Source organism: Ceratotherium simum, chromosome 4 (assembly GCF_057802395.1).
Source record: "Ceratotherium simum simum isolate JZ-2026a chromosome 4, ASM5780239v1, whole genome shotgun sequence".
Lineage (NCBI taxonomy): Eukaryota > Metazoa > Chordata > Mammalia > Perissodactyla > Rhinocerotidae > Ceratotherium > Ceratotherium simum.
The window spans coordinates 45,028,581-45,055,796 of NC_141903.1; the positions used below are offsets into that span (position 1 = coordinate 45,028,581).

Below are 27,216 nucleotides of genomic sequence, written 5' to 3' on the forward strand. Positions count from 1 at the left end.
TATAATGTCTGCCAGTTTTTTTAATTATTCTTTATTATGACTCTTGGCTCTTACAATGAAAGATGTTATCATCTTATATTTTGGAATTCTATTGTGAACTCATTCAGTTTTACTTTATTTGTGGTTGTCTTGTGTGGTGTAAGTTGAAAGAGGGCCCCTTTAAAGCAGTTTCACATGTGCTTTCATGATGTGTTTTAATGTTGGAATCACATTTGTGGTAATGAACACCGAGAGGAGCCATTTTTTCCTAGCCTAAGGTCATGGCTGAGACAGAATGCTTCCTACTGACAACCTGTGCTTGTTTGCAGAGCTTTTACCAGATCATACTTTTATTAAGGGTGTAGGTACCTAAGGGTTCTCACTGCATGTAATCATTTCAGTTCCACTTTCCCTCTTTGTACAGCCTCAAAGCCTTTTCTCCATATGGGATTTAAAACCACAAAACCCAAATTTTTAAGTCTAATAAACTCCCCCCATGGCAGCTACCGCATTACCTCAGGAGCTTACTACATTTTTTGCCAGAGCCCTCTTCGTTTTTGGCTTATCTGTGCATGTAAAAGGATGTTTATTATATTTTTTCTACAATTCCTAGATGTCTATAATGGGAACATTTTCTGACTATCTAGTCAGCCAGATTACCACATAATTTAAAAAATTCAATACAATCTGTGACCTACCATATAGTAATTAAGCATAGTGAAACATATTTGTTTATCGTTGACATTAGATCTTAATATACATAGAAACAAGCCATATAGGCCTTATTCTATTACTACATTTTATATCATGCAGCTGCTTTTCCCAAACTCTTTAAAAGGCTGCATAACTGCCTCAATAAGATGTTCACATTGACCTCAATTGATATTTAATATTTTTTCAAAGATATCTTTCTACAACTTGGAATTATGTTAGTTATAAATTATTGTAAAAAATAGTGACTGTTACAATATTGTCATTTTTATTCTATAAGGTTGGAAACATAAAAAAAATTAAATGTGGGTAGCCATGGGTATGAATGAACTAGGGAATGAAGAATTTTAATATCAATAATTAATTATAATTTTTTACTATTCCTCCTGGTAAATGTCTCACAGAGATTATTTCTATGAAACAGATGTAGAATCAACTCCTGATTACTAAAGTAATGGGGAGAAGGGTAGAGCCTGGATAAAGAAGTTAAAATGTAACCTTAAATAATATATTTTCAACATAAGGCACAAAATGGACTTAATATAAACATAATTCCTTTAAATCACATCCAATATTTAGGAATACATTTACCATCTGCAGTTATAAACAACAAAAATAATACAAATATGATAGTTTATCACATGAATTGCTTCACAGAAAAATCACTGGAAGATTTATTATTCCTGTGGGTCTCAGCTGAGAACACTTCTACAATATTTCACAAGGACTCAAGGAAGGTAGGGACTCAGACTCCCTTGCACATTATTCCTTTTCCCTTCCTTCCCTCACTTAATTAACTCCACCCTTAAATATTTGGCTTTGGTTTATTTTAGTGGCCTTACTTTCTCACACCTCTGCTTTTATAATGCATGTCAGAGATATCTTTGCTCTAGAAAAGGCCTGTTGCAGAGACTCTCTCACATGACTGGCCAAGGAGTGGGTCATCCTCCAAATGCAGTAGACACAATGTAGTATTAGGATGTACTGTCTGCTGATTACTTCATATTTCCAAATAATAGGAATAGTAGGGCATGTTTTCACTAATTTGTAAAAATTTTAATGTTTTTCTCAAATATGCTATTATTTTTTTCTGATAAATCCATAAACTAGTTAGGCCATCCTGGTTAATTGAAAGTTGGCTGTTATCACTTGATACATTAATCTTCACTCTAAACAAAATATTTTCTGTTATATAGAGAAGATATAATCCTATCAATATTGCTTGCATATGCCTTCAAAGTCTACTGTTCCAACTGAACAAATGTTGCAAAGTGGATTCATTTTTGTTAATTATTAAAAAGTAAATAGCAAAAAAAAGGAAATTTTAATGATTAAGAAAATGTATATATACACAATGGAATACTACTCAGCCATAAAAAAAGACAAAATCATCCCATTTGCAACAACATGGATGGGCCTGGAGCGTATTATGTTAAGTGAAATAAGCCAGAAAGAGAAAGACAAACACTGTATGATCTCACTCATATGTGGAATATAAACCAACACATGGACAGAGAAAACTGTACTGTGGTTACCAGGGGCAGTGGGGCTGGGGGGTGGGCACAAGAGGTGAAGGGAGTCATATATACGGTGATGGACAAACAAAAATGTACAACCCAAAATTTCACAATGTTAAAAACCATTAAAACATCCATTAAAAAAAAAAGTAAATAGCAAAGAAAAGGAAATTTTAATGAACTAAATAACCAGACTGTTCATCAGCATTGGGGGTTTTAATATTATTTATGTCGTATGATGTAAAAAATGATCTTTCTGAAAATACACGCCAAAATTAGAAAGACAACTCTAGATAAGGAGGGAAGACAGACTTTTATCTCATAAAAGGCAACCAATTGAGCTACTCTACCCTTAAACTTCTCATAGGTTAAACTAGTGGTCGACATTTCCTTCAATATTCAAGACTCAAAACTGAAAACCTTACAAATCCAAGCAAAACAAGACTTCTCTTCATTAGAACACTTGTTCCCAGGATTATAATCAAAGATTTTTAAAAAGCTGAATGATTTCTTGACAGCCACTGAGGTAAACCCTAACCATTTCCAACCTCCATCATCTTTCCATTGGGAAACCACTTTCAAATACATCATATTTTCTGGTCACCAGTTTCTAATCAAGAATTTGGTCCCCCAGACTGAATCCCACTTTTTCAGAGGATCTAAAGTGGATAATATAGTAAGAGAATGTGAATGGCTCTGGATCATTCAAACCCAGTGGTTGAGATTTCTAGAGTTTTCTTCTTCACTGTGTTTCTTGTTGCCTGGTTCTTCAATTCTTCCTTTGATTCTGAGCATTACACAGAATATTCTCCACCTACCAAAAAAATCCAAAAAGATACCTCTTCTGGTACTCAAGTTGGGCAAAGTTGGTCTCTGTGGCTCAAAACCAACACCAAATGATATAGAAAAATATATCCCCTCAGTGGTTTGACCTATTCAGAGTCTGAATATAATTACAGATGAAGAAGAATGGAAAAGATTTGCTGACATTTTTGTTACAAGTAAATGACCAGATATATTTAGCATTTCTCTGCATTAGAAGATATAAAAATCAAATTTATCATAGGGACACCAAGCCTGGTTGTATAGGCTGTGCGCTGCATAATTCTAGGGGCACATTTACATACACAACAATGTAAATGGCTCCCTCTCCTGTTGTGTATGCACAATCTATACAATTGGATGTGGTAAGGGGCCAGCCCCCTGGCGTAGCGGTTAAGCGCTCGTGCTCAGCTGCTGGCAGCCCGGGTTCGGATCCCCGGCGTGCACCAATGCACTGCTTGTCAGGCCATGCAGATCAGCTCAGGGCTGATCTTCTTCACAAAACAACAACAACAACAACAACAACAACAAAAAGATGGATGTGGTAGGATTCATTAAGTGCCTCTTATATGCCAAGCACTGGACAAGGGGAAGAATACAAAGATAAATAAAAAAGGCTTCTACCCTGAAGGCAAAGAAGAAGAAGACACACAATCACCTCTGTAATGTGATAAGGGCCCCAGGAGGGGTGAGGTAGAAGTCTGGGGAATTGTATTAAATAATGAATATTTCTATTTTGCAATTGCCTTTGCCAGCAAACAAATGGAGAGAGAAACACCCAAAACAGATGATATTGAACAATATGGTAATGCAGAAAATTAAAGAACCACATAAAATCAAATCTTCACCTTAAAGCCAAGAATCATTGAGTGTAAAGTATATTCAGATGTAGAGGGAAAGGGATTTTATGTGCTTTTTCTAAACATACAATACATCATATCATAATGCGTGAAGCTGCAACATGACTGTTTGATTTACATAATGTGAAACAAGGGACTTCATCTGTAACCAGACAACACAAAACTATGACAAATGCACCGCTTATTGTCAAGGGCACTTAGAGTCCTTCACACAGCCAATTTCTGTTGACTTAACAAACAAATGAATAAAACACATTATTTCAAAAAACACAAGGTCTTTTATCCAAAAGCACTGGAAGTACCTCTCAGGACAACTGAAGAATAAATTGTCAGCGGCATTTAAAAACTTCAGATCAGACTGTAACTCTTAATCTTCAATTCTTCAACTGTCAACTTCTTTCCAGAGGACCAAAATAATGTTTTCTTAATTTCATAATATTCAAAGATTTTGGGGGGAATGGGAGATAAAGACTTGTTTGCTGACTAGTCCTGTGATCATGTGAATTCAAATTCTCTCATATTTGGCTTATGTTGGCTCAGTGCGCCTAAAGGCTGCATCACAGAGTTTCATTACGTGAGTTTATGGAAATGACACTGTTAGACTTTGGCAACAGGGAAAGCCAATAAATTCTGCTTAAGTTCTGATTTATATTGAAAAAAATGAAATGTGGCCTTTAATTTCCAAGAATGAAGATGGATCTGAGAATAAGTCTCATTGTAGAGTTTTATAGTACCCTGGGATATACCTATAAATGATTCATTCAAAAATTATTCTATGATTTGTATTAAATTAATACATTTATATGTTTTATTAAAGTTACTTGCCAATGGCATTAGTTTGAAACTAACTTTCAGAAATATTGTACATAAACCAAAAGCATTTCAATAAATATGAAAGGTAAAACTATCATTAATAAAATTAAATTCTAAGTTAAAGAGTATTTCAAGGGACATAAACTTATGCCTTCTTCATGTGAAAGAGAAATGTGAAAATTACACTAAGAAATCATAGAGTTGACAGTTGGGAGAACATGTTTCGTGGTTCTGTTACTATGAGCCCACAGCACCATGTCAGCTTTAAACTATTTACTTCATTGTATCCCACACAATGATTTAACAAATATATTACTGCTGATAGGTTCAGATTTATATAAACATTCTTCATTTTAGAATGGTTGAAACCAAAATTAATAGCTGAGCTATACAATTTCTTCCTACTCATGTGCTCACGTAACATATAACATTTAATAATTATCTAAGTTGAGCATTCGCTAGAAACTGGGCTGGTTATGAGTTTAACTTGTCAAATATGGATAAGAACATGGAATCCATGGAGATTAAAATTTTTATTTTATTTTTCACAATTTCTTTACCAAGCTAAAGATCTGATCACCTTTATGTTTAGACTAACGAAAAAGGGATTCTTCTTCCTTAACTACTCAAACCATTCATTTATACTTTCCTGATCAAACGGTGCTAGGTCACTTAGAAACAAAAAAACATCCCCTTTAGTGGGCTGATTTTCACTGTTATGGCACTGGAAGCAGTGATATGGAGAAACAGTGATCTTCCACATAAACCTTAGCCCCACAGGTGAGCCCAGGGAGAATTATTTGTCAGTATCTGTCAATATTTTAGATGTATATACCCTTTGACAGAGAAAGTACTTCTTAATCACCCTAAATAAATACTAGCACATGTTTACAATCATATATAGGTAAAGCTATTTATACGACATTTTTCTCTAAACATGAAAAATTACAAAGTTACACAAATATAGTTACATAAATTAGGATATTTATATGCAATAAAATAGTATGTCTGCTCCTCCCTCCAAATGATATAGACCAATACGAGTCTATCAGTTTCCTACTGCTGCTGTAACAAATTACTACAAACTTAGGCTTAAAACAGAAAAGTATTATCTTATAGTTCTAGAGGTCTGAAGCCAAGTATATAGACTTACTGGGCTAAAACCAAGGTGTCATCAGGACTGCATTCCTTGAAGTAAACTTTAAAATTTGTTAATCTCTTATTCAAATAAAAAAATTCTTAACGTCACAAACAAGATAAATTTTAGTATGAGCTGATTTCACAGAAGACCTCAAAAATAAAGTGATTTAAAATGGCCTGTACATTTAATCACATGATGTTTCCAAATCTACCCTGTCACTCTGAAATGTCATTAAGGAGACCTCTACCACAGAAAAGATGCATGTTTTCAAAATATATTTTAACAATCTTAACAACATGATTTAAATAAAATTAATGTGAAAATCTAGCAGAGAATTGAGAAAAACATGAGATAAAAACATTAAATCCTAGTTACTTGTTAAATAACTTGAAATGGACTTGGGCCTTTATTTTGCTTATAATCCTTTAGAAAAGACTAACATCTTTATATTTTTTTAAAAGCTTTTAATTTCTTTTTTTCCTTCTAAAAATATTTAGTCCAGGATTATCTTATACATAGATATGAATATGATAATGCCAAATTTTTGTCAGTCTAAAGTTATATAGGTTAAGAAATAGAATAATTTCCAGTGCTCTGCACATAAAACAAACTCAATAAATTCACAGAAAAAAAAGACTTTATTATGCAGTACAGAAAATGCGCTGAAAAAACTATGCAGAAGAAAATGCTACTTCTACTCTTTATACATAAAATTATTTCCTGTGGCTCTTTTCTCTTGCCATAAATAGGCTGTATATAAACTGTCTATAGAAAAGCTGATAATATGCAGGATTCAATAATCAATTAAAGTGTCAGATAATCACTTTCTTTAAAAAAAAAAAGATCCCTGGATGTCACCATTCACTGGAATTGGCTGCAATTTCCAGTAGTCAGTCTTATAAATTCAACTTGCTGTTCTCTGCTCCATAAATGGACATAAAACTAAAGGAACAGAAACACAAACTAAAGTGAGAAAGTCTTCATGTATAGTTCAGACTCCAGAAACCTATTTGCTTACACTTCCTTCCTTTGTACTATTTGATATAGATAATGTGAAACAAGGGACTTCATCTGTAACTAGACAACACGATAAAACTATGACAAATGCACTGCTTATTGTCAAGGGCACTTAAGAGTCCTTCACACAGCCAATATCTGTTCACTTAGCAAACAAATGAATAAAAAACGAATAAAAATGATCAATGAGATTAAACAATTTGTCAAGTTCACACAGCTCATAACTGGGCTAGCTTAGATTAAAATATAGGCTTATTTGTCCCCAGTGTCCAATACACTGTCTATTGTATCAGACGTCCTTGATCCTTACATGCTGTGTTAATTTCCATTCATGCTTCAATCTTCCTTTGGATTGAAAATACTTCCCAACACAGTTTTCTGCATTTATTTTTGCTATTCCTTTTTCTAGGTCTTATTCATTGCCACCCACTTAATTTTCTCATCATTTTTCTACTCATCCACCTACTTAATGCTGAAAAAGTGAAACCAGATAATAGCTACATTAACCCGAAAAAAAAGGAAATAATCTGCTGGCTTATATTTTTTTCCTAAACATTCATATATTTAACTATTTGAAAAAGTTAAGTGTTTATTCCTTTCCTTTGTCATTACGTAGCAAATATCAGACTTTATAGACCAACCAAATTTGGGAGGCAAGTCAGTCCAATATGAATAATTTAGCAAAAATCCAGTAGCTTTGGTATACAAGGTAGACGTACAGGCTTTCAAACAAGCAAAACATTACAAGTTTCAGTATTTTATTGAACTCTTCAATGAACTTATAGTGAAAATCCCAGGGCAAAGCAGGCTCTCTCTACAGAAATGGAAAGTATAAATTATTAAATAAACTTTCACTGGATACAGAGAGCTAAAAGAAGAAAAAGGGAGTAATATTTGTTTCACAATTCCTACATTTCAGGAATTTTACATATTATTTTCTCATTTAAATTTAAACCTTAACCTGTTCATAAAAGTAATACTAGTTATATTTAATATACTAAACTTTAACCTCATAAAATGTTCTCAATCACTAGAGAATATCTTTAGCAATAACAAATGATTTTTAAATGTGTCTAAGATAATTTGGGATGGAAAAAAAAATTTATAAATAAGGAAAGTGAATTTTAACCATGAGCTGACAAAAGTATCAATATAAAAACATTTGCAATATAATGATACAACAAAAGATATTTCTGATAGCATGTCTTTCACATAAATAAAAGTTTGCACAGGATCTTATACAGTTATTTATGCTTTGAGAAAATTATTAAATGTTCATTGTATATTACATGTTATACAAGATGTCTTATATTCTTCACCCTGTACTACTATCCTCATTTTTTTTGATAATAATGAGACTCAGAGAGGTCAATTAGTCAACTCAATATCACCAGCTAGTATTTGGATAAATACAGGTCATATCTATTTGATCATCTTCCTTAATGAGTTTCAAAGTTTTATATATTTATATATTATATATGTGTACACACATGCACACACATATATACGTCTTGGATACAAATTCTTTGCTAGATATATGTATTCCGACTATTTTCTCTAATTCTGGGGCTTGTCTTCCCATTTTCATACCAACATCTTTTGGACATGAGATAGTTTTAATTTTGGAGAAGTCCAAATGATTATTGTTAACAATCTTTGATTAGTGCTTTTTTGTATCCTAAGAAATCATTGCCCTCCCCACGGTCATGAAGATTATCTCTGTTTTTTACTGAAAGTTTTATAGTTGTAGCTTTCACATAGCTTTCTATGATCCATTATGAATTTAACATCACACATGGTGTTAAGAAGGTTGAGATTCATTTTTTCCATATAGGTATCCAGATGCTCTAGGACCATTTGACAAATAGACTATCTTTTCATCATTGAATTATATTGGTAGTTTCACTGAAAGTCAACTGATCATATACGTGTGGCTATATTTCCAGACTCTTTATTCTGTTTCATTGATCTGTATGGCTAACTTTCTGCCAAAACCACACTGTTTTGATTACTGAATCTTTATAATAAGTTTTGAAATCAGATAGTGTAAGACCACCCAATTTGTTCTTCTCTACAAAATTGTTTTGACTCTTCTAGATCCTTTCCTTTACCAAATAAATATTGGAATCAGCTTGTCAATGTCTACAAAAAAGACTTCCAAGATTTTCATTGAGATTATAGTGACTCTATAAGTCAATTTTGCCAAAATGGACATCTTGATAATATTTAGTCTTCCAGTGAATGAACCTTTATTTAGATCTTTAATTTCTCTCAGCAGTGCTTTGCAGATATCATTTTAGAGGTTTTGCACATATTTCATTAAATTATTCATAAGTATTTTATGGTTTTGGTAGTTACTATGAAATTTTTCCAGTTCATTTCCACTACATATAAATACAATTGTTTTTATATATTGACATTATATTCTGTGGCCTTGAAAAATCCAGTTATAAATTCTAGCAATTTTTCACTAGATTTCTTAAAATATTCTTTGTACCAAGTCATATCATCTGTGAAGAGAGATACTTTTTATTTTTTCTTCCCAATATTTCTACCTTTCCTTTCCTTTTTCCCACCTTACTGTACTGCCTATGATCTTCAGTACAATATTGAAAAGAAATAGTAAGACTGGACAGCTTTGCCTTGCTTCCAGTCTTAGGGAGAAAACATTTGGTTTTCAGCATTAAGTGTGATCTTAGCTGTAGATTTTTTGTGTGTATGTGTAGATACCCTTTCATAGATTAAGAAAGTACCCTTAAGAATTTATTAAGGGGCCGGCCCCGTGGCTTGGTGGTTAAGTGAGCGCGCTCCACTGCTGGCGACCCGGGTTCGGATCCCGGGCTCGCACGGACGCGCTGCTTCTCCGGCCACGCTGAGCCCGCGTCCCACATGCAGCAGCTAGAAGGATGTGCAGCTATGACACACAGCTATCTACTGGGGCTTTGGTGGAAAAATAAATAAATAAAATCTTTAAAAAAAAAAAAAAAAAAAAAAAGAATTTATTAAGAATTTGTATTGATAGGTTTCCCCTCCCCCCCATACATTAGACATATTATTTCGTTGTTTTTTGGACTCATTTTTTTCTGATGGAAAGTCAGTCATCAATCTTAACGTTGATTCCCCTGTGTCATGTATCTCTTTTCTCTGTTCGATTCAAAATTTTTTTCTGTATATTTGGTTTTCACCAATTTTCCTATGATATGCCTAAGTCTATAAGTTGTTTCTCATCAAATTTGGGAAAAAATTTTGCCATTTCATCTTCAAATAATTTTTCTTCCCTATTCTCATTCTCTTCTTCAGAAATTCCAATTACAACTACATTAATTGGTAAATCCAATACCTAAGCTATCTCAGGGTCAGTTTCTATTGACTACTTTTCCTTAACCATGGGTCAAATTTTCATGTTTCTCTGCTTGGCTAATTTTTATCATATTCCAGAATTGTGGATGATATATTATAAAGATTCAGGATTCTGTTATCTTTCTCTGAAGAGCGCTGACTCTTCTTTTAGGAAGTGGTCCAATTACTGGCTGATCACTCTGAACTTAGGTAGGTTTAAGTTTTTTCTTTGGTAGGTAGCATCTATCAAAAGCTTAAAATGATTCCCAAGTCTTCGTAAATTGGTGGGACTCAACCTTCAAACTCTACATCCCCTAAAGATCTTACTGGGGCTTGGTTCCAGGCTTTGTTAGGGCAGGTCAAGACTATGCGTTTCTCTGGATTATGGTCCCTACTATGAGGGTACAGCCTTTCTGTTTTCTCAGATAAATGTCAGGAGTAATGACAAGTTATTAAGAAGGTTGCACCACTTTGTGGTCTGAATCTGCTCAATTCCTGGCATCTTTTTAAAATCTAAACTCCAGAGCAGAAGCACTTTGATAAATTTTGGGCAGTCTCTATCTGTATATATTCAGACCAGCCTTGCAAAGTTCTCATAGCTGATCTGCACACACACTTTTTGGCACCTCTCCCTGCATAGAACCCTCGTCTCTGGTGCCCTCAGCAGGACCACTGTGCTCTACATGGATTCCAGCTTGCTGTACCGATCAAGAAACTGTCCCCAGGCAAAAAGCTGGCTTGACTGTGGGGCTCACTTTAAAAATTTTCCTTCTCTCAGAGATTACAGTTTTGCACTGCTCATTCTCGAATGACTGGAAGCAGTTGCCTCATAAATATTTTCCAGTTTTATGGTTGTTTATTGCAGAAGTCCAGTATTAGGTGCACCTGATACTGGAAGTCCAATTGTACTTTTGCATAAAGATTTTTTTCATCTTTATGAATTATTTATAACTAGAATAGTTTTTAAATAATTCAGCAATAAGAAGCTATCATGCATTCAACAGACTCCTTACAGAAAATCATGTTTAAATGTCACTAGGTATTCTGTGAAATGTGTGATGTGATGTGAAATGTCAACACTGTTGACAGTAAAATTAAATTGCTAGTGAACAATAAATTATTATTCATTTTTACTAGCTCTAAGCAAGATAAATTTATGAATAATTACTAACACAGAGTGCTCATATAGAATATACTGTTGCTCATTATTTCACCTCCTTATATTTATACTTAATGCTGTATTACAAATGTTTGTGAGTAGTTGACATTCACCATGTAACCCAAAATTAATTAGCTAGAGACTTAATTGAAATTTTTTTCTCAGATGGAACCAGGAAGTTTGTCAACTGCTGAACTTAACATACTGGGTTATTTTATATGGTGATGACTGAAAAACATACACTGTAGGTTCATAATTTCAAAGTTCCACCAAAAGTCACCATTGATTTCACTTATCATCATCAATGGCTATGTCTTCTCATCAAAAATTAAGGGTAGGTCCGGCCTGGTGGCATGGCAGCCACCAGGGCTCGCGGGTTCGGATCCCAGGCGTGGACTGATGCACTGCTTGCCAAGCCATGCTGTGGCGGTGTCCCATATAAAGTGGAGGAAGATGAGCACGGATGTTAGCCCAGGGCCAATCTTCCTCAGCAAAAAGAGGAGGATTGGCAACGGATGTTAGCTCAGGGCTAATCTTTCTCACAAAAATAAAAATTAATTTACAAAAAATTGTAAAATTTTTTCAAACATTAAGTAGCCAAATGCTTTGTCAATATGCCATCCAATATGTGGCTGTTCAGAAATCAGTATTATGAAATGAAGAAGATGACTAATACCATTATGCTAAAAGTTTTTTGGAACACAAAATCTGGAATAAAAGCTCTCTATGAAGGAATTAATAGGATTAATAGCTGGCCATCGAATTAGGAATGTCATTTAATTGACTTTGGAAAATTTACCTTGTTATAAGTATAGCTGCATCCACTGAAGTCATGTCCTCTCCCCAGTTTGTTGTCATCTCTAAATGTATGTCATTCTTTTTGCCAAATTCTTCATGTTGCCACTTACAAAAACTCTCTAGCATTTTCTCTCCATGGTGCCCAATGTATAGATCTGCCTGCAAAAGAAGAGATTTCACTTCAAGGCAAATTATTCTCAGATATACAAAAAACTAAAAACTGAGGGGACTTCTTGAATTACTAAAGCAGACTGTTGACCATAACATTAATTAGAACCTGGAAGACATTCAGGATTATTTTAGCCTGAACTAAAAATCTTAAAACTTTGCAAAGGTACGATAATTACAAAATCTGCTTAATGCTATTCTGAAAAAGGAGAGAGGTCCAATGGAATATTAAAAATGTGGAACTTTTAAGTTTAAATAACTCTTTATTTCTACAGTTTAAGAACAAAGGTTTTCCAAGTGCCAGTAAAGCAGCATACTAAAATGATGCCACAGAATAGACTCCGTTTAAAATGAATTACAGATAAGAAAACGTTTTAAAAGTACACATTTAAATAAGAAAATAAAACTGTCATTAAAAATTACTTTTTAAAATTACATTTTGGAAAGTTAAAGTTTGTTGTCAGGATCCTTGGAAACTAAGAACATTCCATTTTTGGAATAAAATTGAGGTATTAACGAAAACTATAGACCAGTTTTATGTATACTTTAAGTGACTGAGTGGATATTTCTGGATTTTAAGTCAATAAAAAGCACGTCCCTAACATTCCCTTTACTTAAAAGTACCTGAACACAACTTGTCACCCACTTAATTGAACAAAAAACTCAAGACTTTCTTACTGGAGTTTCATGGAGCAGAATAAGCTTTATCACACGAAGATTGACCTGCACACCAAGACTCTTGTGTTGGAAAAGGTTAAAAACCTAAAAACAAATAAAAACAAAAATCCTAAAATAAAACTGAAAAACATCTTAATTTTTCTTAAAGCCCAGACATGGGAGAAGTCTCAATTTAGTTGAGAAATCTTTTATATATATATATATATTTTAAATCTAAATTATTTAAAAAGTACCTAATAAGCAATAATAACTTAACTAATTCATTTTAGATACCAAGAAATTTAGACCTAGATACTTACTGCAACCTACACAGTCTAGGCATTTCAACGGGTGCAGAGGGAAGGTTGGGCTTTTCACGATACTGAAGAGAAGAATTTTAGTATCTAAACCCTAGAATTTTTCTCAAGACCACAAAATGCCGGTGTCCTCCTTTCTTCCAAGAAACAATCCTGAAAACCCAGCCTGCTTTATGCCACCTCCTAATTCGTTCCTTAGAGTCTTTTTTCTCTCCTCAGGCTAGGTGCCAAATAGGAACAGGGTTTTCAAAGCTCCTCCCTTCAATACCGCCCATGAAGACAAGCTTGCGGGTCACTGTTGCTTAATGGTTTCAGATCATTGTCGTAACTGGTTTTCCCAAAAGGCAGTGTGTGTAGCAATGTTGAAAAGCAAGGTGAATTTTTTATGTGGTATCTTGATTTTTTGTAAAATATAGTATTTATTTAATTTGTAATAGAAAAAATAAAACCGGCACACCAAAGCCATGCTTTCAGAGATAGACTACTTAGCAGAGGCTGAAGTTGGGAGGCTATGTTAGTCTACCCTACATAGAATGCTGGTGGAGTGTTCAGGAGGTAGCTGAACATAGAAATGACTGAAGTGTGGGAGAATCTGTTCACTGAAAAAACAAGCTGAATGATAGTAAAAAATATTAAAAATGGGAATTTTACAAAACATATTATATTTATCCTTGAATCAGTGGTTCTTACCCTGCCTTATACGGTAACTGGAATTACAAATGGACATTTGCCCTTGGCTTTTATTTATGTTTATTCTCCCCAAAGAACCACTCTTCACTACAACTTTTTAACTCTGCCTTGAAAGAGGTTTACCCAACAGGGTATGCAATTAAGTCAAAGGATTCATTTGGTTGTAAGCATCCATAAGATGCTAGGTACAAACTAGATATCTGCAGTCCAGAAATTGTCACCTGAAGTTAGCTACATGTGGTTCAGCTGGTTAAAAATTTATGTAGTAGCTATTAGGTCTTACTTGTCAACTAGCATTATATCTAGCATCCAATTTTATATACCTTATAAGAGCTCAGTGGATTTCTATTCCACCTCATAATCTATAGTACTTTTGGTGGGGCCATGCATTAAACAAACATTATAACATTTCTGCTAAATTCAACAAATGGCCTTTTATAGAAGAGAATGAAAAGAAGGGCACAAAAAAAGAGAGAGAGAAAAAGAATAAAGAGTTTTGCCACAGCAAAATTAACAATAAGGGTGTTTTTTTACTAGAAGATGTGAATTGTTATTTTGATATCTCTTTTGAGATGGATCAAATTTGGTATACCAAAAATAATTTTTTACTGATGTCAATAAAAGAAAGGAATAGTAATGAGTTAATTTTGAAAGAACTTCATTATACTCACACAGTTCTTCCTTAGAGTTTTCTTGAAAAAATTCCAAGCGCACTTTAAAGTTTGCCTACCATATTTAAGATGGTTAGAATGAATCTCCTGGCTGCATCTGCTCCATGATAGGAAACCATTGCTGGGTCTGCAACCACTACAGTCTCTATGTTGTATTCTTGAGGTAATTTGTATGAATATCGTTTCCCTCTTCCACTTTCTGTTATTTTTTTAGATCTAGGTCTTCCTTTATCTGCAACAGAGAAATTAATTTTCAAATTGCCTCCATCTTGGCAAAGTAAATAAAAAATTTTTGTTTCTTCAATAATTTTAAAACATGTTTATTGAATACCAACATGTGTGGATGATACAAGGGTGAGCAAAACCAAATAAGTTCTCTGCACATATGGAATCTAAAAGGCATTTGACTTTGGAGTATGACTTTGGAATCAGACAGACTGGACTTCTACAATTTGTTAGTTCTACCACTTGGGAAACTAACATCACCCAGTCGGCCTTAGCTTCCTCATCTGTAAAATGAACAATAATAACACCTACTTTCTAGAGTTGTTGATGGCTTATAGTAAGATCACATTAGTAAAATTTCTAGCACAAAGATTCGTATAAATAAAATAACTCAATAAATAAAAGATACCATGATTTTCTTTTTCAAACCAGTGACAAAATAAAGTTTTACTTGCAAGAAGTGCCTGGAGTGACTGCCCGACACATCCTAATTTTAGGCTGTTGCCCCTATTACTAAAACATTATGCATGAGTTACAAAGGATTTGGTTCTGCCTTCCATCAGAAGTTATGACCCTGGGGTAATAAAGATTCCTCAAACAGAGCCAAATAAAAGCAGTAACCACAAATAACGTATTTACAAATTTAACTATATGAAAAAAGAAAATTTCTGCTTATTAAAACATGCCACTACTAGAATGAAAAGCATACCACCAAGTCAGAGAAGATGTTAACAAAACTTTTCCATAATAAAGAAATAAAAAGCTACTCTAAATCAATGATGGACAGAGCCCAAATGAAAAATTGGCAAGGACGTGAACAGCCATTTCTCACAAAAAGGATATCCAAATGTCTAACTAGCATATGAGAGGATGGCTCAATCTCAGTCTTCAGGTAAATGCAAATTAAAAACACAATAAGTTAAATTAATTAAAATCTCTAGACTGGATAAAATAAAGAGATGATTCTATCAAGTGTCGACAAGAGTGTGGGGAAGTCCCCCTCTTGTGGGGAAGTCCCATATGCATACCTGCTGGGAGTCTAATTTAGGATAAACACTTTGAAAAACTGGTTGGCAGCATCCACTAAAGTTGAACATTTGCATACCCAATGATCAAGTATCTAAAATATATACTCATCAGAAATGCATTAAAATCATGTGTACAAACTATTCATAGCAGCACTATTCTTAATAGTTCAAATAATCATCAATAGTATAGTAGACAAAGGAATTTTGGCTTATTCATACAATAGAATGCTATATAGCAATGAAAATGAACCAACTACTGCAATGTGCAAAAATATGAATTAACCTCACAAACATAACACTGAGCAAAAGAAACCAATTACAAAAGAGTAGGTAGTATATGATTCTATTTATGGAAACATCATAAACTGGGAAGACATGATGTTAGAAGTCAGGACACTGAATATCTTGGGGTAAGAGAAATTAGTGCCTAGGAATGGGCATGAGGGGGACATCCGTGGTGCTGACATTTTCAATATTCTGATCTGAGTGGTAGCTATATGGTTACGTTCATTTTGGAAAAATTCAGCAGTTGGACGCATCATTTGTGCAACTCCCTGTATGCATGTGGTGCTTCAATAATGAATTTATGATTCTAACAGCTTTATTGAGGTATAACTTACATGCCATAACTTGTAGCCATTTCAGTGTACTATTGAATTACTTTTAATAAATTTCTACAATTGTGCAACCATCTCCACAACCCACTGTTAAATCAGCTATCACCTGTTCCTCTCCTTGCCATTTACCAAAATTCTCTTGATATCACTAAACTGTTATCATCTCCTTTCCCAAACTCGTACTTGTGGGCCGACATCTTTTATATTCCTTTACTATAATTTTAGTTGAGTCCCTGGAAGTAAATACATGTGTTCACTGGAGTCCCATGGAGATAAAACATGTGTGTTCAAATAGTCATGTTTCCCTGTATGTGTCTACCTTTGTTTTGAATTTGGAGATATGTATTCTCATAGTACTAGTCCATCATCTTGGATTATGAGAAATTCCTTTTCTCAAGTCTTGTTCCAGGTGCTTTGGCTTTCCAATCCAATCCAATTCTATTCTATTCTAGGTCACTAACTACCTATTCCACCTTTCTTGCCTGCTAACATCTTTTTATGGAGCTAGGAGTAATTTATCTCCTGAAATCTTGAACTACTGCTTCCCTTCTATTATTGACTTCTAGGCCCAACTGAGTTAGTTCTGAGATCTAACACGAACTGAATCACACGACTGTTGCTGGAAACTTCACTAGTCTCAGATATCTCCATAATTTGCGGTTTCTCATATTTTTCCAGCACTGGCACAGATTAAAAAACCATTTAATGAACAAAAAGTTTTACCCAATATCAAGTAGAGTCAGTTAACTAAGTTAACCAAAGTGTTATGAAAAATGAATGAAAAGACTCCTTATTTAATGAAAATAAGCGTTATATCACAAAACAAGACAATGCAAAAGGACAAAAACAACAGTAGCCATCTGCAACAAAATCACTATAGTGAAAAGTAAACTTTATGGATCCATATCTAGTACCAGCAGTTAATATCCAAGACCTTGATGAAAGACAACATAAGAAATTGGTTTTGTTAGAATCTTGAGATCTACAACAGTTAGGATTGAGTTTTGTAGTTTTTCTAATTATAATCTTAATCCTACATGCAGCTGTATGTTAGTATATTGTTATACAAACTTATAATATTTTGTAGGGGACATTCTTACAAGTACATGAAAAGATTCATCTTGGCAGGGTCAACACCTAATAAACCTATATGGGAAAAAAATTTATATATATCTGGCAGCACTCCTAGGTGGATATGTCATTGACCTTGCATGTGAAAATCACGCAGTGGTAGGATTAGAAAGGATGAGATGACATGCAAAATATTACAAAGTAGACATCATCGTGAGTAAAAAGACTCAGGGGAAGAAAAGGGAGGTGGTCAGAATTACTCTTCCCTGTTGCTATTGTTTGTTTTGGTTTATGCGTGGGGAGGGTTGTTTAACTTGTATTTTCAAATGACTAGGTAGATAATGTGAGATATCAGCAGAGGAGTTTGCAAGGAAAGATGATGGGTTCAGCTTTAGATTTGTTAAGTCTGAGGTGCCTGAGAGACTCCTGAGAGAAGTTACCAAATACCTGGCAGTCCGGAGAGAGGCTTGGAATCAATGTGTAAGTGAAGTTGAACCCATGGATTTGGATTATATCACCCCAGGAAAGCATGTGGAGTGAGAAGTAGAAAGAAAAGGAAGAAGTCCCAGGAAATGCCTACATTTAGGGGGTGTACGTGTGAAAGAAGACATGCCCACGGAAGAGACAGAGATGTAAGAAAAATAAAAGGAGAGCTAAAATGAAACCAAGGGGATAGTTATAAAATAAGGGGCTTTTGAACTGACCAAGAGTGGTAGATACTTCATGTAAGAGAGAGAAAAATGTATTTCCTTTATTGCCCCAGCTAGTGACAGCTGTGTTAGCCCCAAAAGGTCAGTGTGCTACATTCTTATTTGCATGTTCTATTTAAATAGGCTACTTGAACATTCTAGGTTTCTTAAGAATCTCAACTTCATGGTAGACTGCATCATACAAGTTAGCCACTGTGTGTGAAAATCATGCATATTGAAGTAATCTTTTTATTAAGTTACTTCCTTTGATGTCTTCATTTTCTACATCAACTATGCTGAGATCATTCTTCATTTCCCAAATCCTGAGACCATTTTCTACCCACATGCAAGTATAAAAACAACATAGTTGATACTGCACACTTCCAGTTAGAGACGAAATTTTAAAAAGCGTATTCACCAATGCTCACTGTGTGTTCTCCATAATACCCTCCACACGCTGACAACAATCTCCACAACAGTTATGGATGGCGTATGGAGACTATTTCAGTAGTGGTCTGGTTAAGTTAGCTAAGAATAGCGATGATCTCTATGTCCTGCTCAAATAAACCGGTCTTCTCAATTCTATAAATCTCTTTCTTGTTCACACTGAGTCCTAGACATACCCATCAGTTTATAATAAAATATTAAGGAATATATATTGATAATGTCACTTGCCTGCTTAAAATCTTCAAAGACCAAACTTGTGTGCTGTGGTAAAGACTGTATCTGGAAGTTCTTTACCACAGCACACAAGTCCCTTCATTACCTAGTCCATGACTATCTTTACAGGGTTGGATCTCATGTCCATACTGCAGACATTTGGCTCCAGCTTCCCTAGTTAATGCTTTCTCCTGCCTTTATACTTTTTCATGTATTGTTCCTTCTGCCTGAAATGCTCTTTCCCCATCTAACAACATGCACTAAAAATTTCACATATATTTTTCATTTTCACACATAATCTCATTTAATTCTGACAACAGCCCTGATTCCCGAGTGTTATACCACCTTTTGCATATGGTAATGGAGCTTTTCAGAGAGAGAGTAAGTTTTCCCAAGTCACACAGCTAGGAAGTGCCAGCATAAGAATGTAAACACAGGGAGTCTGACCCCAAAGTCCATTATCTTAACCTGTACACTCTGTTCTCTTTTCTCCCTGTAGTCTGAATAAGCTTTACTTGATCTTTGAGGCTCAGTCCCCCAAGAAGCTTGAAATCTTGTGCACTGAGTCTGGCATAGTTCTTGTTATACTACAGTATAATTACTTATTTACCAGTTTGTCTAAAATAATACATTGGTTGCCTCTTGAAAATAACAGCTCTGTCATTTAGCTCTACATCCCTGTGTGGTGACTGGTCACGCTTATGTTGTAAATCAAGAAACTAAGGTTCAAAAGTTTAAGGGAATTGAAGAAGAGTACCTAGCTGCAGTGAGACTGAAGCTATGTCTTGAACCCGGGGCCTCTGACTCTCAACCTCATATGCCTTCCCCTCCTGTTATATTATCTTTTAATAAAAGAACACAACAACGTCATTGTAAAGTATAAAGGTCCCTGTTTAGAAAAAATATTCAAGTAATCAGTACATAGAAACATAATATACCTAAGGCATTAAAATGATGAAGGCGAACAGTGCAAAGACCAGGTTGAATACAAGTAAACTTTATGATTCCATTGTGCAAAGACAAACACTGCAACATTATCCAAATCTGAATCATATGTTTAATATGTTAATACATCAGCCTAAAGTAAGAAGGGAAGACCTATAATTAGACATATCAGTATAAGCAAATGAATATTTTATTTTATAGATTGCTAATTTTAAAATCATTTTTAAAATTCTAGACACTTAAAAAGCATCTGAAAATAGGTAAGCTTAGTAAATCATCCAACTGATGATGGGTTAGCACTCTTTGCACACAAGTGCTTGATCTACATAGGTCAATTCATATATAACAGTCATGCCTAGAAAAAAAACCCATAAATTAGAAACTTTATGAGCAATGTTTGCCAAATATGAACTATGTATTTATGCTTTATAAACCTATTAAAATTAAGCATTTTCTAGAAACCCTTCCTCCGTGCCTAATGGCACACAAAGCCTGCTTTGTGTCATCCATGTACATGAGTAATTAGAACAGCTGGAACCTACTATGATTCAAAAGTTGCATAGTGCAGCTTTTTAGTATAACTCATACAAGGCAATCTCCTTAAATGGACTAAATCCAAGTTGTTGTTGCTGTTATCATTTCACAATACAAAAGCATTTTGCTTGTTCATAATGCTATGACTTTGTCCAGCTGTTTTATCTCCTTTGTGTTGACAGTTCTTAGAATAGAGAAGAGGAATGTGTCTTATGTAAATTGACTTGATCGTGTACATCGTGACACAGAGATAGATTCACTTAACCACTTTTGAAGATGATTCCCATGAGTTTCCACAAGAGAAAACAGAAATCACAAATCATTAATTTGAGATAAATATTTCTAAACAGAAACATATTGTAATTCTTTCTGAATGTGAACACCCTAGACAATTGATGATAAGAACATCCTATAGCCTCTGCAAATGTTACTTATTGTCACAACTCATATACCTAAACCAGCCTCAAATATCATAACCAATTTTAGAATTGATATCTTGGCAGTAACTACACTAATACGTAACTTTAAATCTGCAATTCAAATTTTAAAATCTTTACAGCAAAAATTCTTCAATAAATTCATATTTCCTCAGATTCTAATTGGAAATATTTCTCATATCAGTGAATATTCACTGAGATGTCTGAATTATATGTCTAGAAAGTTTTCCTAGGGAAACTTCTAATGATTTTCTGAATGTTGGCTATGACTTTCAGGTCCTACTGATGTAATAGAAATCATTCATTTTTCCTTACTGTTCTTGCTAATGCCACAGTTCTCTGCCAAGGAAAGTAAGGAAGTGCACAAAACAGTCACCCCCATTTTATTTCTGTGAAGAACTGGCAGACAAACAGAGACTAGGATTCGATGGTTGGGAATGTTTATGAGCCTCTGAAACTTCCAGATTTAAGGTATTCTGATACTGAGAACAAAGAAATAAATCTTTACTCTTCTCCCTTATTCCTCTGCTGATTTTAACATCCAAGATGACTTTTATTTGGGTCAGATATTAAAAAAGGAAGAAAAACATTGAAGATGCTCCTGGTCAAAGTAAAGAGATATCTATGATGTTCTCATAGAAGGGACTAAAATAAGTCTATGAGCTCACAGTATTCAGTTTCAGGAGATCTGGAATTCTCTGTGTCATTTCTATTCCAGTGAGGTGAACAGTATCCGATGAGGAACACGTCACAGTTTAAGAGACGTATAGGGAATGTTATATATCAATCTCTGAAGTCCTTCTAAGTTTCTATTTTTTGATATTAAAATGTATTACTCATAGAAAACTAAAAGGTAAGTCTAAAATAGATACAAGTAATTGTCATTAACCAAAAGAGATTCCACATGGAAAAAGATAAAGCTAGTAGATGGATAGATGGATAGATGGAAGGAAGGAAGGAAGGAACAAAGGAAGGAAAAAGTTTTTAAAGGATTCATCTCACATTGCGTATTTAGTTAAACCCTTTCAGGAGAAGACATTACCTGAAATGATACCACAGTAATGACTATGAGGAGCTGACTTCTCTGTGACTTTTTCCTCCGTGGACCTTTTCTGCCTATATACACGGTGTGGGTGACCCGTTATAGCCATCGTATCATTGAGTGGTTCAATAAATATGAAGTCCTCATTGAGCTGTATAAATCCCATCTGGAATATATAACATGAAAAGATATGTAAGAAATACCATTTAAATAAATTAGATTCTAGGTTCTCCTACTCACACATACTCTATTTTCTTTCACGTATATGCATACATTCTTCTAGTAAAGCTACTTTAGCACCCCACTAATAAGGTAACTGTCTTCCCATTTTATTACTTCATCTTTACCTACTTTATTGCACTAGCATAAACTTCATTTAGCTAGTCTTAGCCTGTGTGGGTGGGAGGCTAGATGCCAGCAACAGATGCACAGTAAAACTCTGGAATGTTAAAGGCTCACTTTGGGAGACCCATGGGGTCACTTACACGTACAGCATGTACAGAAGAGCAATACAGTTTTTAATTGTGTACACCACATAGTTCAACTTTTTGATGACTGTTACTTAATAAAGTAATTCATGTAACATATCAAAGCAAATGTAGGAAACATAGCATTGAAATTATTATATAAAACATTCTTAAAGCCAAGTACTAAGCAATTTGAATACCTTTCAACAATAAATTACAGAAAAAATGAAGCATCACTTACATAAATGAGTTTCATTTCATACCACGCCATGTTTTTAAAGTTAGTCAATTTTGGACAGAGGGCTAAAAACTGTAAAATATGGTTTGATCAATAAAAAGAACTTATAACAAGTAGGTATCCTTTTATTATATTAAAGCTAAGCCTAGTCATTTCTTTCTTTCCTTTTTTAGAATATAAATTTGCATTATAACTAGGAAAATATTCCACATGTAAGAACATATGACTTGATCTTTTCAATTTTTATTATCATACTCTACTGTAATACATACATATAAAACATATTTGACTATTTGCTAACTCTTTGGTAAATTTTTTTTTTTTTTGCTGAGGAAGATTAGTCCTGAGCTAACATCTGTTGCCAATCTTCCTCTTTTTGCCTGAGGAAGATTTGCCCAGAGCTAACATCCGTACCAAACTTCCTCTATTTTGTATATGGGTCGCCACCACAGCATGGCTGCCACTGAGTGGTGAGGTCCATGCCCGGGAACCAAACCCGGGCCACCAAAGCAGAGTGTGCCAAACTTCACCACTAGGCCACGGGGCCAGGCCCTTTAGTAAATATTGAAGAAATAATCCCCTAGAACCAGTATTATTCGTACTCAATCTGCTAATATCAAAGTTCTTAATTCTGTTCTGCATTAACTATAAGAAAATTATGTATAGTTCACTTTAATTTGATCTGCATATAACTAGCATAGTAATAATATAATTACTTCTTCAGATATAGTAATTCTTCCAAACCAGATATTAAGAAAAAATAAATCTATGCAAAAAAAAAAATGTATGTGTTCCTTAGAAATATAGAAGAGGCTTTTTCTTTTGTTTTGTTTTAATTATTAAAGTTTATTGCATCTTCTACACAGAAAGACCAGGTGATTGCCAATATGCTACCTCATGTTTGTGCTGTGCAGATTTGACATTACAAGATACCTTAAGAATAAATCTAAAAATCCTCATCAATTTCATTTTATTGAGTTTTTATATCACTAATAAAATTCTCAAGGACTAGCATAACAGTTCCACCATCTCTTTCTGTCTCTTTCTCTTTTCTCTCTCCCTTCCTTTTCCTCTCTCTCTCTTCCAGCCTCTCCCTCTCCTTCTATCTCTCTGTTTCACGCACACATGCATGCACACATCATTTGCAGATGGGAATAATGTAAAACCCCCAAAAAATCCAAAAATTTTCCCTGTGCCTCATTTGATGGGAAAAGAGAGAATATCAAATATTTTAAATTTAAATAATAATCATTGAAGATGTAATACATCTACACAGGGCTTGAGGCTAGGTGGTGTCACATTATATATCACTGATCCAGACTGTGAAAATAGAGAAAAAGTTACTCTTATACATTAGTGTGATTCTGAAGTTCATTCAATATTCAAGGTCACTAATAAAACTGACAGTGTGCTGATGATTAAAATAATACTTGTTACGATACTCAGAACATCTCAAGTAAACATGCTCAGTTTCGCTAAATCATAAATTTGCAATCTGATACATTCTTTCAGCAGGTTATAAGCATGGTTAGGTTTATAACAATAAACCTGTAAAATTTAATTGCATACTATCATATAAAATTTAATGACTCCAAGAACAGATTCTGAATTTAAGATTATTAGGGTTCATAACCTACTACTAGCCATGTAACCACGAAAAAGTTACAGTGCCTTTATCCATACAACAGCTTCACTGGGTTGTTTGAAAGATTCATTGTTTAAAGCACATATAATGCTCTGATCATAGGATCTGATACTGGGTAACCACTCAATAAATGTTTGCCATGATTTCTATTTTATTAATAAGAATAACCACAATACATATAAGCACCCAAACATTTGAGTATGGACTGAAGAGCTCAGAGACTCCAAAGAATCAAAGTTTGTTCATCTTTGTAACCCCATATTAGCATATTAAATATTGTCTGAAATAAGTGGGGTTTTTCAGTTAGAATTTGGAAACCTCTTCATAACATAGAATTATCTGTTGTGTTAGGATTTTACCTATAGACACTTTTAAAAATGAGAAGGCCACTTTTAAAGTGGAAAAAAATGTTGGAATAATTATAAACGGTGACTCATCCATTCAATACATATTTACTGTCTGACCACAGTGTGCCACACTCAGCTCATTCTGCGGCATATTTAGCACCAAGTGTTCAGTGTTCTCTCTTCAGTGAAGGGTTTTCTATCTGAGACCAGAATACTACCCTACAGCACAGGAAGTCCTCTAGTTTAGTTCCATATCTTTCAAGATAATAACTTGTATTAAAGCAGAATTGCAGAAAATCTTGATGTTTTCTGTGTCCCTACAAAGGGCTCACTTTTTCCACTAACAAAACAGATTGTTTTATTGGCACTCTGATTTTACAAGCCAGGAAGAACACGAATCCATATTAACCTCTCTGCACAAGGGCCCGTGTACAACAATCCACAGTTAGGCAGCATTCACTTTAATGCAAATATTGTCCTTTCAATTTCAGAAAGAAAAAGATTATGTGAATTAATATAGCAGAAGACATTATTTAAAATAAATGCAAACTATACAAGGGTTTTTCTCCCAGATTGCCTTTTTTAGATTCTTCAAAATGATTTTACCTATTTTGAGACATTTCATGCAAATATTTGGAAATGAAATTATTTAATGGTGGTTTCCTACCTTATTTCTGTCATCGTGTGCATTTTCTCATATGGTGGCATCTGTTCTTTTGTCACTGAAGGCTATTCCTTGATATTTTAGCAAGAATTTCAGTATTTTGCAAATTTACCATCGCTTATATAAGTGAAAATAAGTTACCAGCCATTTCTTTTCTTACTGGTGCCAATATTTTACTTTTTCTTTATTTAGATTCCTCTGTGCTTTTTAAAACAACCATTAACATCATCTCCACGTAGGTGTACTGACACTGCCACTAACTTCTAATCACAACACGAAATTTGATTTGGCCAATGTGCACGGATTTTTATATATTGTTGCTTCAAGTTACCAAATATAAATGTTTCATTTGTTCAAATTTAAATTAACTATGGTCTATTAAATAGATGGACAGATTCTAAAACTCTAATCTAAGAGTAACTAAAAAATTAGAAAGCAACGTGGCACCCTCCACTCTTGTTCCCACTCTTGCTAAGTTAACTGCTTCCTTCCACTGCCTCACTTCCTCACTCACAGAACTGAAGCACTACTATAGATATCTCAAGTTTTCTCGTCATTCTTCCATGTTCCTTTCTGGAAATTTTATTTTCCAGCACCTTGGTTTTCTAGGTAAACTTTCAGTGGACTGGCTGAAGGTATTTATCTGAGGTTCAAACTGCATATTGTGGGCCAGCCCCGTGGCTTAGTGGTTAAGTGCCGTGCGCTCCGCTGCTGGCGGCCCGGGGTTCGGATCCCGGGCGCACAACGACGCACCGCTTCTCCGGCCATGCTGAGGCCACGTCCCACATACAGCAACTAGAAGGATGTGCAGCTATGACATACAACTATCTACTGGGGCTTTGGGGGGAAATAAAGTAAATAAAAAAAATAAAAAAACAAACTGCATATTGTGAGACTCTTTGAAAGTATTCTACTTTTAAAAATATATGGCATATCACAAGAACTAAACACCTTAAGCATTAAAGGACATGAGGAAGGTAGTGGATCATTATAATTTCAGGATATGAGAAGAGTCTTGAGGGATAGCAGGATTTGGATAAGGCTGGGGCAAGGTTGCTCCCTATGAGGAGCATTATGAACAAGGGCAAAGAGGATGTGGAGTCTAGGAAACAGTTCAAGAAGATGCCTGGTTTGAGTAGAGAAATGGGAAAATGTAACCGAAAAATAAGATGAACCCATATAACTGAAAACATCAAATGACCAAGTTCTTGATAGGAAAAGGAAAGTCAATGGCCTGAAGTTCTGAGGATGATTAGTCTATTGTCTGACTCTCAGATATATTAAAGAATTAGTGAGATACTGGAAGTAGCACAAGTGTTTTATTTCTAAACAGCAGTAATAGAAGTTGCTGAAAGGATCTGGCATTGGTAACATGATCGTAAAAACATTTGAGACAAATATCTGATGCTCTACATGATCTAAGCTTCTATATAAGTTTGGTTTTTTTTTTAAGCTTTTCTTGTATAGTAATGTTATAGTGTATATCTCATTAAGCAAATAAAGCACTATATAGTTTAAAATGTAAGCACAATATACGGCTTGACATAAATCAATACTGTGTTTGTTTTATGCTTTATTAAAGAAATGTCATTTTCAATATTACTTAAATGGGAGTTATTTTTTACACATTTGTGTATTCTATCTGTACACACAAATCTGTATGAAAAGTCACTTCTGACACCGTATCTATCCTATTGTCTTATCACACTAGAATACTCTTCCTGACTCAACCCTTTCAATGTTTCCCCTTTCTCCTTAATGAAGGATATATAAGGTATCAGGCCATGATAAACTCTTGCCTACCTCTCCAGCTTTATTTTTACTATTTAAACTTCATATATAACCATAACAAACAAATTTCGATTGTGTGAATAAACTTTATATTTTAACATATTTCAGAGTAACTTTTAGTTGCATGACCACATCTTGGTACACTGCACATGTCTTT

The 27,216-nt window shown here is 34.4% G+C and overlaps 1 protein-coding gene across 1 annotated transcript in view; it reads right to left on the reverse strand.

The window, feature by feature from the left end:
- The window catches only part of ADAMTS19 (ADAM metallopeptidase with thrombospondin type 1 motif 19), a 226,973-nt gene that overhangs the window by 158,181 nt on the left and 41,576 nt on the right, over positions 1-27,216 (reverse strand). Inside the window, exons 3-6 of the mRNA XM_004420243.3 lie at positions 21,908-22,073; positions 14,719-14,891; positions 13,003-13,086; positions 12,158-12,315 (exon numbers count right to left, since the gene is read on the reverse strand). Of these exons, the coding sequence (XP_004420300.2) occupies positions 12,158-12,315; positions 13,003-13,086; positions 14,719-14,891; positions 21,908-22,073 (581 nt within the window). The remainder of the gene's footprint in view (positions 1-12,157; positions 12,316-13,002; positions 13,087-14,718; positions 14,892-21,907; positions 22,074-27,216) is intronic.